This window comes from Pocillopora damicornis, chromosome 2 (genome assembly GCF_964200805.1).
Source record: "Pocillopora damicornis chromosome 2, jaPocDami1.2, whole genome shotgun sequence".
Taxonomy (NCBI): domain Eukaryota; kingdom Metazoa; phylum Cnidaria; class Anthozoa; order Scleractinia; family Pocilloporidae; genus Pocillopora; species Pocillopora damicornis.
This window is the reverse complement of record NC_142671.1, coordinates 6,488,012-6,499,872: the sequence shown is the minus strand read 5'-3', so window position 1 is coordinate 6,499,872 and position 11,861 is coordinate 6,488,012. Positions and strand designations below refer to the sequence as shown.

Below are 11,861 nucleotides of genomic sequence, written 5' to 3'. Positions count from 1 at the left end.
TATCTGTAACTATGTCCTATACATCGGGTAGAAGTGAGAACGGTGACGGTATATACATGGCCTTTTTCCTCTTTCCTTCTCTTCACTGCTGTAATTTCCAATTGAAAAACTGTAGGTCGAGAATAAACTTAATAGATAACAGTGCCGATGTATCTGAGTGTTCCACCTGATCTGATATTGTTTACAAATAAGTTTTTATTCACTCTGATTCCGATTCGAGCTTTAAGTCAGTCCTCTATTTTTTCAATCTCATTTGTACATCACGTCCATAAAAACCCCTGCATTTCCTTTTCACCTTCCAGGTGGTCTTAAAGGAAATTTAATGATAGCAACACGTAACACGAGTGCGTGTAGTCTCGATTCGTATCCTTCCCAATCTACGTTCAATCGAAACATCAGCGCGTTGCGTTGATTGTTACTTACGACAAGTTAGTAGAGTCTAGCAAGTCAGATACAAGCAAAATTATATTGCGATAAACTACTAAACAATTGGGATATTTTTAATAGCATAGTGTACTGTTTATAACAACAAAAGCTAATGTAAATGTAATTTTTCCCCCTTTGTTATAACGGTAATAAATTCGGTTATTTTAACATACTTAACTTTATCAGTATGGGCACTAAACGACTCAGTTCAATGGGTACAAATCGACCGAGATGGGTACGAAACGACTGATGACCGGTTTCCGTAATGCCTGTAGATAATATGAGTCGCTCCTTATCTACAAGTAGATAAGGGTTCGGACCGAGATATTTTTCCAATAAAAGGTATAAATATAAAATTTGTATATAGTTAACAGTTCTATCTCCTTCCTCGAGATCATAGTTATCCAAACATCGTAATGTTCCTCGGACTTTGATAATCTACTGCATCAAAACAAGCCGAAGACACCAATTTTTAAAGCGTCTGAAACGCTTTCCTTCACTAATGTGATTCAGTTCAGCGTGTTTGTCAGCGCGAAACTCAGGTCAGATACCAGATTTGTCTTGAAACTATGTCTGCTACCTGGTAACAGTGTATGACCATTTATGATCAGAAGTCACTTTCGCTCCCTGTTTAGTTGATCCTGTGATGGTCGTAGCTGTTATAATAAGTGCATTGTCCACCATACTAAGTTTTGTCCCGTCAGTCTTCTGTTGATTTCTTGCAGAGCACTTGGAAGCCTGGACACTAGTTCTGGTGGCACGCTGGTTGTTTTGTTTGATGGTGGGTTTACTGGGCGCGAATATCGTTTGCCTTTTATTCTTCGGTGAAGTGGTTTAGAATGAACTGAGTGGGTCTTTGGTTTGAGCGCTGAAGCAACGACTAAAGATTCTTCCCGGTTGCCCTATGGTTAAAAGTTGAAAGAAAAAAATTGCTTACGGGTATAATATTTAGCCAAAAAATTGTTTATCTTTTTTAAATTTGACTATTTTTGGAAAACTGACGTGATGGCTCAGTATAAGGTTGAGTTCTGTTATTTTATACTATATTTTCCTGAAAAAGAAGGTGGTCCAAGCAAATCAAATGAGCTTTAGAATGACTTAGCTGAGAACTCGAAAAATAACGGATCGTCTCATGCTACTGAATCTTTAACGACTTTTTTGCGAATTTTGCAACTCTATTCCTTGACCCAAGACTCGATTTGTTATCAAACGCGCGTGAGTTCGCGCCAGGTGCGCGCGAAATGCTTGTCTCTACAATTCGCGCTTTGGAACTTCAGAGTGAGATGCCATGACTACTACTTTCAAAATGGCAGTTATTCAATTTCTAATGCAAGTTCTCCTTTGCGGAAAGATATCATGTTCGTTTGTGTTGTTATTTTTTTGTAGGCTCTTTCAGTATGATCCACGGTAATGACTCTTAAACGTTAAGCGAGTTTTCGGAAGTGATGAAAACAAACGGTCATTCTATCTGTGATAACTCTATAAGTCAGTCCATTCAAAACATAGCATTTCGCCTCTCTGTCCTCCCTTTCCACTCGAGCGAACTCCAGGGAAAACCACGAGTTTCAAGGTCGATATCAGTGGGAGAAAAGGCTTGACCTGTTTATTATTCTGGGCTCGCCGAGAATAATTTTCTATTTTTCTGTCACGTAAGTACCTTGTGTTCTTTGAGAGGTTGTTGGGAAGTTCCCTTTTCGCTGGCTTTTCGGTTTTGTCGTACCAACTGTTTTATTCTCCTGTTTTCCAAGCGTGTGTATAACTCAGCGCGATATTCTGCAGGAAAAGCAACAAAAAATTTCACTGTTTGTCTTCAAGAGTATTTTCAGAGATGATCAAAATGTATTGGCACAGGCTTACAGGCCACTTAAACAGCATAGAAATTAAAAAAGAAACTTGATATTGCGCGGCTTTTCAAACTGTCTATAGATTCATAAATGTTTTTCACCCACTCGGATTAAACTTTCTTCACTAACTGAATAGGAAACTTGCCTGAGAACCTCTTTCCACAAATCTTTCTCACGTCTTTGAACACGTGACCACAAACGCATGACCTGCAAGACTCTGTCATCTACGGGGGGAGGGAAAGGATGACCATGTCAGTATTGGAGCAGTACAACTTCCGCGTTTCATGCAACACGAAACTTCAACAAGGATACAATTTGCTAATTTGCATTTGATTACGGTGATCTGAAGAATTCGTTGCTACAAGTGAGTTTTAGAGGAACTGGGAGTATTCACTCATGCAAGTGATCTGAACGCCATCTATGGGCACATTTTTCTTTTGCTTGGGCGTGTTAAAAAAGCATTGTTCGGCGTTTGCCCATAATTTAGACTCGTTTTGTTCTACGGAAAAGCTAGAAATGCTGAAAAAATCTCGTGCATTCGACGCTGAAAAACGAAACGAATGAAATTCTTCTGTTAAGGTTAATTTGTCATAATTGTACATAATTTTGACATCGATTTTGGAAAATGGAAGACTGTGAAAGGACGCGTTTTGTCTGGCTCGCTGAGGCGCGCATCAGGGATAGAGGTCAGGTCGATTCCGATATTTTGGGACGCAGTTAAATTTCAGCTGAGGCTTACTAGAAGGGAAACTCGAAGCCAAATTTGTTCAGTGTGAATACATATTGCGTCAAGGATTTCTTTGTAAAGCATTTCGCTTGTGCGTTCGACAAATCACTGAGAAGGGTTCCAACTGAAGTCTGGGTTGATGATATCTTTGTTACGCCCACCGAACATTTCTGCTGACAAGTTATATCTTGAATTTTTCTTCACTGCGAACAAATTACTTTTGTTTAGAATAAGCGTAGTATATAAAATATGACTACAGGCGGCCAATATTCGTGCAGAGGAGAGGCTGCTTCGTAAAAAGTTTTCTCAGTTCATTTGAAGTGATCGGTACTGGGTTAGCCGCCTCCGTCGCTTCACCCGCCCGCCAACACTCGCTAATTGAACGTGCATTTAAGTTTGTCTTTTGCCATGTTTCTACCTCGAAATCTTTAATTCAAACCCCAGCCATGTCAGCCGATTTTCTTACTTCCCTTTGGTTAATTCTCGGTGATGTTTAACTTTTCGAGCAACGATGTAATGCGCGTTGTGCGATGTTGTGTGACGGACTGAGGCCCGTTGATCATGCGATTATGAAAATTAACGACCGACGACAAATTTGAATATTAGCGACGTAGACCATTCTTGTAGAATAATGATCTTATTTCGAGACAAAATTTGTTTAAAACTTACCACTGTGTTACATGCCAAACATTGCTGGAGAACCATGTTGAATTTGTGGCCTGCTCAGCTTACTCTGGTATAGTTCTTGATGTGGGCACTGACGGTTTTGTAATGAAGTGATCTTTGCGCAACTTGACATAATAAGCCACAAGCTGGTTTGCGTTGGTGGTGTGACGTCACGATTAAAACGGTTCAAATCACTAACTCTGCTTTACCAAACGAAAACTAGCGATTATTCATTTTCAAAGAATTCTTTCAAAATTATTTGTTTCTTGAAAAAAAAAAGAAATGTCTGAATTCACACCGGACTAAAAGGGAAAGACAACGAACCTGAAAGGATATTTTTTTTACGGGCAATTTACTTATCCCACGTAACGGACGAACTAAATTTGTAAAACCGGTTTTACTTGCATTGACTTGTTTGACCCCGAATGTATTTTCACTAGCAGAAATCATTTAGGTTGAAGTGGGCGATCGGCCATTTAAAATGTTGGCAAAACAACGATAAATGGAGAGTCATAAATGGTCTTTTTAACAAATTATTTCCTTAGGTCGAGGAAATGTCCCAGAATCTTGGCGCCCGACCGAAGTGTTATTGACTGTGAGGATTAAAACTGACCTTATAGTCCCCTGACGTATGGTGTCTTTTATGTCTTAATTAAATAACTTTTGTTTAGTTCAGCAATATTCATTTTTAAGCGTAAGCCCTATTCATGGCAATCGTGAATCCAATTGCCTAAGACACTGAACTTATATACAGATCGTCACGGGCATCATTTTACTATGACCTAGAATTCTACGTAATAATCACTTTTCGATTGCCTGGATAGGAGGGTAGTTTAAAGCCAAAAATTGTTGTTCTTTTTTTCATTTCTTATCATTACAAACGTCAACAAAGTAACTGAGCAGGGATGAAGAAGAAGTTCCTAATCTTTCTTCAGGGGTTTATTCTTTTTGTCATCAGGGAACTGGTCGAAGATCATTTCGGTTGAAAAAAAAAAACTGTAATGAGCTTGGTATAAAAGCCACTCACAAGTTTCCTGTGTCTTGAGAACGGTCAAATAGGAAATTAGAAATGAATTGTTATGAGTATAATGGTCTGTGACGTACATACGAGAAAAATTCCACGTATTTTTTGCTGATAGAGCTGTTTCCAATTTTTAAAATCTAAAAGGCCTATAATTGTTTGAAGTAACTGAGAATTTTGTACGGAAATTGCTGTGTAATTCCCCTGAAGAACAAGGGTTAGCTACAACAATCCTCTCAGTTCAAATTGAGGCGCGGCCGGCAACCAAACTTTGTAAGAAGGAAGTGAAATGTGTAAAGATAACATTTTTTGAAAACCATTTTAATGTGATTTTCGTGGTCCCGCACGATTGTATGTAACAGTTATAGTCGTAATGTAGTGTGATTTACCGACCACACCTTTGTTTGAACTCAAGACAAAACGAGAAAAGGTAACATTAACTTCCAACGCCTAAAAAATGTCATAACATTTGGATGATGAATAGATGATGGACCGGAAGACATTTTTGCATCTGCTCCAATATTACTCACCTTGAAACTATTTTTCTTCGAAGGTCAGCTCACCTACGACAATAGTTATCATTATTTTTTTCATTGTTTTTAATTGATACATGTACATGCTTTTGTCATGACAAAATCGCCACAATATGTGGAAACGAGCCATAATTATTCCACATGACTGACTTGGCAGAGTTTAAATCTTTCCTCCTCAGTGGTTTTTCACATTCAAACAATTTCGACATTTTTTATTGCGATAAGATTACATTACATATCTAGCTATCTGCCTTGCCCCCAGCTGTCTCGTTATTAAAAGTGATTAGGAATTTTTCGCTGAGCTTTATACAAACTAACTAGTACACGTAACGTTACTATAGTCTTGTTCGCATTTGAATACCAGAAGTAACGCTAGTTATATCATTATTGACGGTGCTAATATTTTAAATTTGGTTGGTTTTGTCATTTCTTTCGTAGGTAGTGGTTTTGGTATTGCGAAAAAAAAGTAGTGCAAAAATTGTATTGAAGTTGTGTAAGAGTCGTTTGATAAAATGTTATTATATCATTCTTTCTTTTCAAGTTTCTTTGAGTTAAAAAAAAAATAGGAAAATTTTTTTGTAAAGCAAGTTTAAGTAGCCTAGATATCGTAAGTTAGGCTAAATCAGTATCCTGAGTAATGTATTGTTAATATCGTAGGAGAGTATAAAATAAAAAAAAAGTAATCAAGAATATTTTTGTCATTTTCAGGTTCAATTTTTTTGAAACCGTGTTAGTGCACCTTTGTCAGAGCTTCGGTGGAAATAATTTCTTTACATAATCCCTCAAATCACGAAAAACAAGAGCACTGCAGGCTTCATTTATTTTCAGGCATCAGACTGAAATGAAAGAGGATTTGTGGCACTTAAGAAAACAAAAGATATCTTTAGGCGGGTCACCTCTGCTTGGATGAAGTTTCAAACAGTTGATCCTACTATCATTTGGAATGCTTTGCATTTGTGCGGAAAGATACAGAAACTGGCTAATCAGTTTAAATAAAATACCCCACCTATTTAACTAAAAACGGAAATATCGGCATAGTCTTGAATGGTTTCAGAATCGATATCGTGACTCTTGACTGTAATCCTCTCTGAGGCTGACAGGAAGTGTGGCATATTTTCAAGTTTAGAAAGTCCTTTAAAGTAAGAATTGTTACTGCATCCAGCGAACTGTCCACCACATCAGATTCTGTCCTGTCAATCTTCTGTTGATTTCCTGAAGAGCATCAGGAAGCCTGGACACTAATTCCGGGGGAGGGGAAGTTTTGCTTGTTTTAGAGCCAGTTGTGCGCGAACTGAATGTTTTGGCTTTCATTCGTCGGGCAGCAGATTGGCTGGGTGTCTGTGTTTTCTTCTTAAGGGGTAAATGTATGGCTGCTGGTGTTTGATCTGCCGCCGCCCTAGTCTGGGAATGAGAAAAGTGAGTGATCAATATGTGTTTATGATAGAAACAGATGTTATGAAATGTTACTATTTTTTTTTGGCGCCCTACAAAACTATTGTCATATCGGAGAAGCAGCACAATAAAGCCAATAGGGATATGTAAAATGCTTGAATGAAAATGACAAGCGAAGAAGATGATAAACAATAGAGAAAACTGGGGGAATCAAACCCTTAATCAACTCGCATCACAAATAAAGAACTTGATAACTGAACGAGAAAAATAGGCAACGGGCAGATTAAGATGCAAGGAAGCATAGCGACATTCATCGATTCCTATCCCGCTGACGTCTCCAATGAAGACCAGACGTAATCGCACCTTTGAAAAAAAATGCGAAGGTGGAAATTTTGTGGGATGACTAACACTTTGATACGACTTGAAAGCGCCCGGTTTCCATGAAACTGAAATGTGAGCAATATGAGTGATACCAATTTATCTTCAATGAAAGAAAACTTTAACTTTCCGAGTGTTAAACTACTTCCCTGACCTCGAGTCGTGTCTGTTTAATATTCTTTGTTTTTCTTCCCTTTTCCCTTGTGAGTCTTCTCACTCTTCTGTTTTCCAATCGAGAATATAGCTCCACTCGATATTCTGGAAAAGGAGAAGAGGTGCCGTGAGGTAAACTATTTTAAAACTGGCATATGGAGAGAGTCACACTCTTCCCTCAGGCTTTTCCCAACATGTGAATTAGATTTAAATGAGCACTTAAAGACCGACCCTAAGGGAACTAGTGTGTTTTGTTTCCTCGAGCCCCCTAATATTCCCTGAGGCGAAGCTGAGGACAGCATTGAGGGGCTCGGAGAAACAAAACTCACTCTTTCCCGTGGGAACCAGCAATCATAAAGAATTCGTTACACCCCCAACTCAAAACTAAGCAAATTACATACAGGTGTTACCGAATTTTTTGCAAAATGTTCCAGATTTCAATCGCAAATTGTTATAAATTCACGTTGGTGTTTTCCCGTGGAGTTAGTGAGTTTTTACCCATAGCAACTGACAACACCTTCTCCTTCAATCGATAAGTATTTATGTTTGAAGGTATGATGATGAAAATAAGAGACCTTTTCTCGTCATTTTAAACTTCGGAAAAGATTGAATAATATGCAATTCTCAGAAGCTAATATAACACATCCATTTGAAATGCTACCGAAGGATATCAAATGGTGGAAGTGGATAGGTAATGAAAATTGGTCTGAATTATCAATAGCTTTATTTACTGGGAGGCGTATACATTACCGGACTTGACAACTTGAAGACGCGAATTACAGTCGCAAAATTAATAAAGAAATAATTAATATTAATGGTAATAGGACCGAGTGGAGTCGGTTTGTGATTATACGAGTGACAACCATGTCGGACGACCGCGCAGCGGTAGTCCGATTCGTTCATCACGAGTATGATTACAGACCGAATTGGACGACACGAAGTCTTATTACCAATTAATCACAAAAATTACAATTCCCGAGAAACAAAAATAGCCAAGTTATGGAAGAAAGGGAAAATTTGGATTAAAAGACTGACAATTTGGTTATTGAAACAAAGGTTGTGATTGGTTAATTTAAACTACAATTTTGAATGTGATTGGTTTATTGAACTGCCCGATAGCAAACTGTCCGATAACAACTTGGCGAGCGAATTAGTGGAAAATAGGAGCTTTTTAAACCAATCACAATGGAGGAAATTGTAATTTTTATGATTCATCAAGAAATACTTCTTAGCTTTGAGGGACTGTCTGCTTTATAATGATTAAGGCTTACCTGAAAATCTCTTTCCACCAATCAGCTTACAGTGTTCAAACACGTGGCCGCATGCACATGAAGTGCATGAGTCAGTCTTCTGAGTCAGATGAGAGAGCGAGAAAATTAAACTTGTGGCTGCTTAGGCTATTTTAAAATAAATACCGAGATACAATTCTCCACTTACGCTTGCGCCCACCACAATGGAAATCTTGCGGAGCATGCAAGCAGTTTAAAAATAAAAAGAACCTTTTGAGTCCTACTTATGTGAAATCAATTCTAATCTTTCCAGGGATAAGCTTGCTTGATTCATTCGCCTTTAAGCTACGATGCCGTGTCGTGAGGAGCATATCTGAGGTCGAACGGGCTTGCGCTAGTTTAGTTTGGTTTTGCTATGATTTTTGCCTTTCGTTTGTCCAGATTCGTAGTTATTACGACGGTTTCTTCAAATTTAAGTCTGTTTTGAAAATAACAGCATTACCAAAGGGATTGTGGTTAAGCCCTACCACGCGTGTTTGTCATTCAGCACCAGAAAGGGCGGTACGTCTAGATCGTTCTCAACTCTGAACTACATGAATATCGACACATGGAAAATCGACCGATAAACTAGAAAAATATTAGCAGAACACCTAATTTGGGGAAAAAAGAAGGCAAGAATATTTCACAAAATTAAAGACGAGTACTGATACGATGGGAAAAAGAAGAAAGGAAGACAGAATACAAATTTTCAGACGACGGAAGATTTGAATATTTAAACTACGGGAAAGAAAGCAGCTGCCAAAAGCGGATTCATCCATAACAATATCTCAAAGTCTGGAGATTTCTAATCTTACCACTGAGTTACAGGCCAAACACTGTTGGAGGACCATCTTGTCATAGCAAAGATCACGGAATCTTTAGATGATTATATCTATGTTTCTGCGCGTTACGACTCACTAGATTCCACAAACATACGAGCTTTAATAATAAGCCACAGGCCAGTCTGCCTCGGTATCGAGTGATGAGTCACGTGAATTCCAAAATTGAATTGATTGCAAACAAGGCAGGTGTGCATGTGTGAGCTGTATTGACGTAGCTCCATGGAATAAGCTGCCGTTGCTGAGATGACTTAAAAATATTTTACACAAAGAAATGAAAATTTTAACTTGTTTTCAACCGGCTGTATGACGAAGCCAAACAGGTTCTGTTTTCATTGAAGAATAATAAAATTGAAAATCGATCTACTTCACACAATCACATAATTTTAATTTAAACTTTCTGGTAAGAAACTGTGCATTTATTCCATGCAGAACCATTTGTGCGGTACTCGGTTTCCTTTGACGTAAAACTTCTATTGTCGCTCCAGTCATTTAATTATTGACTTCCTTATTTTTAATGATTGGTATGTAAGAAATCCCTTGCTCTGAAAGAAAATAGAAACCGTGGATGTGTGAAGGAAGTACTATCAATTTTCTAGATTCTCTCTTCCCATGAAAAAGCTTAATCAAAGGTTCAAATACATCAGTATTAATTTACGGAAAGTCGAAGAACGCTATCGAGCGTAGGATTGTATTGGCCTGTTACTAAGCAATTATCTATTACGTAGGACGTAAATCTTGTCTGATCCCTTAAGTGGCGTTAAACTCCACAAACATACATCATGAGAAAAATCAAGGCAAGCTTTCCGAGCTCGGCCTCAATGGTATCAAGGTAATTTGGTATCATAAACTGAGTTGATAACGTAAATTGCCGGGCCACCGTTAAGAGTTTGAAAGCTGACGGTTTGAGCGTTAGCCCTAGGTCAGAGCGAGTGACGAAGGGCTAACGCTCGAAACGTCAGCTTTGAAACTCGTAACGGTGGCCAATTTACGTTATCAACCCAGTTGATAATACCAAATTTCCTTGCTATACTCTCCCACCGACGTAGCACCATGGTGTCTTTAAGAATCTACCCCCTCGTTGACATCATGTCCGTGAATTAACAATTTCTCGGGAGAATTTAACTTCACAAACGGTTCGTTTGTCTTGAAAATGTATGCGTTCTGAGTCAATCGTCATCCAAGTTCGTTTCAGAGTCGTTCTTTCCATTTAGGCTTCGGGTGTTTTATCAAGTAATGCTTCATAGTTTTCTTTACGAAGCAAATGACTTAATATGTTTTGATAGGTTGGAGTGCAATTACATTATGTGATCTATTTTTAAAAGAAAAGTTATTATCAAGTCTTTTAAGTAGGCGGAAAGAAATGGAGATTGAGTACCACTCTCCATTTAAATTTGTTGTTCCACGTGCATCCGGTTTTGGCATTTATGTGTGACATTCTTACTTGGGGGTTAACTAAACCGAAAAAGGAGCTTTTTCACTTATTTCAAGAGCAATCTAAATTTGCATCGCGTTCACAGAAAGAAGAAGTCGTGACTACATACTTGTGTCACGCGAGAAGTTCTTCCCAGGTTTGACGATATCAAATCGACTGAGCGTTTGACGAAAACTATCGGAATATCATAAAAACGTTTTCAATAAAAACAAAAATGACAACATGAATACGTGGTGCGAATTCAGAATTCAGAATTCAAATTTCTCGTTGGTTGTAGGTCTATGTCGATGAAAAGGTGCACTATGAATTAATCAAAACAATTTCCGGTCAGTTAAACACGTTTTAGAGAAACAACCATTGCTCTCAAAGGTCAGGCTTGTTCATATGCGTTCAATTCATTACTGTGTTAATGATAAAATTGTCCACATTGGCATAAAAAAACCATTGGGAACTTATGCTTTCCAGATGAAGTTTGGGAATAATCTTGCACTAGACTTGACGTGGCATTGATTAAAATACAGTTCAGCCCAAGAGAACCCAAAGAGAAATGAATTCCGTGCATTAAAGCAACTTACCAACTTATTACACGCAATACAACGATCAAACACCATCTGTAAACTTCAGTGACATCAAGGCCAACGAGGTATTAAATTGTCGTTATAAAAAAAGTTATTTCCTGCTAACAAGGCAATATCAATAAGCTGACACAGCACTAAATCATAATCATACAGCTTTCTTAACTATAAGTAACATCACATGATTATGACGTAGCAGGCGAAGCGAGATAACTGATGTCATGTCCATTTTCTTTCAATCAAGGGGAAAGAAGGCGCTTGGAACCAGGACTTAGGTAGGCGATACAGAACTAAATGTTGTGGGGAAAAGATATCTATTCGATTGTTTCAGGTTTACAATATATACAACGTCAATAAAATATACCTCCTAGTTTTTATTGTTGCACTAAGATGCATTTCGTTTGAATCAAAGTCATTTTCATCTGGAAAGCCGGGATCTTTTCTTTGGTTAAATCGTTCAACATTTCTTTTTCGTTTGACGTTATACAGTCGGGAAAATTATGGCGAAAGGTTAATTGATGTTTTTAAACGCCATGTGAAATAAAACCTAGAACTGTTAGGCGTGACTGCGTAGATATAGTACATTATAGATATAGTACGACAC

At 38.0% G+C, this 11,861-nt stretch overlaps 2 protein-coding genes across 7 annotated transcripts; both read right to left on the bottom strand.

Moving 5' to 3' along the window:
- Positions 1-479: 479 nt before the first annotated feature.
- On the bottom strand, positions 480-4,005 carry LOC113683088 (uncharacterized). Of its 2 annotated transcripts, none has more exons than XM_027200289.2 (4): positions 3,667-4,005; positions 2,416-2,494; positions 2,084-2,199; positions 480-1,328 (listed from the first exon to the last, which is right to left on the bottom strand). In XM_027200289.2, exons 1-4 carry the CDS (start codon positions 3,700-3,702, stop codon positions 1,086-1,088), a joined length of 474 nt encoding a protein of 157 aa, XP_027056090.1. In that variant the 5' UTR covers positions 3,703-4,005; the 3' UTR covers positions 480-1,085. The 2 variants fall into 2 exon arrangements, with proteins under 2 accessions (XP_027056090.1, XP_089054650.1); XM_089198524.1 differs by having other exon boundaries at positions 2,416-3,200; positions 3,667-3,770.
- Positions 4,006-5,412: 1,407 nt separating this feature from the next.
- On the bottom strand, positions 5,413-11,426 carry LOC113683090 (uncharacterized). Of its 5 annotated transcripts, none has more exons than XM_027200291.2 (4): positions 11,258-11,426; positions 8,412-8,490; positions 7,142-7,245; positions 5,413-6,618 (listed from the first exon to the last, which is right to left on the bottom strand). In XM_027200291.2, the coding sequence occupies exons 1-4, from the start codon at positions 11,291-11,293 to the stop codon at positions 6,367-6,369; spliced, it is 471 nt and encodes a 156-aa protein (XP_027056092.2). In that variant the 5' UTR covers positions 11,294-11,426; the 3' UTR covers positions 5,413-6,366. The 5 variants fall into 5 exon arrangements, with proteins under 5 accessions (XP_027056092.2, XP_027056095.2, XP_089054647.1 ...); XM_027200294.2 differs by having other exon boundaries at positions 8,412-8,487; positions 11,258-11,410; XM_089198521.1 differs by having other exon boundaries at positions 8,412-8,498; positions 11,260-11,396.
- Between the last annotated feature and the right edge of the window lie 435 nt (positions 11,427-11,861).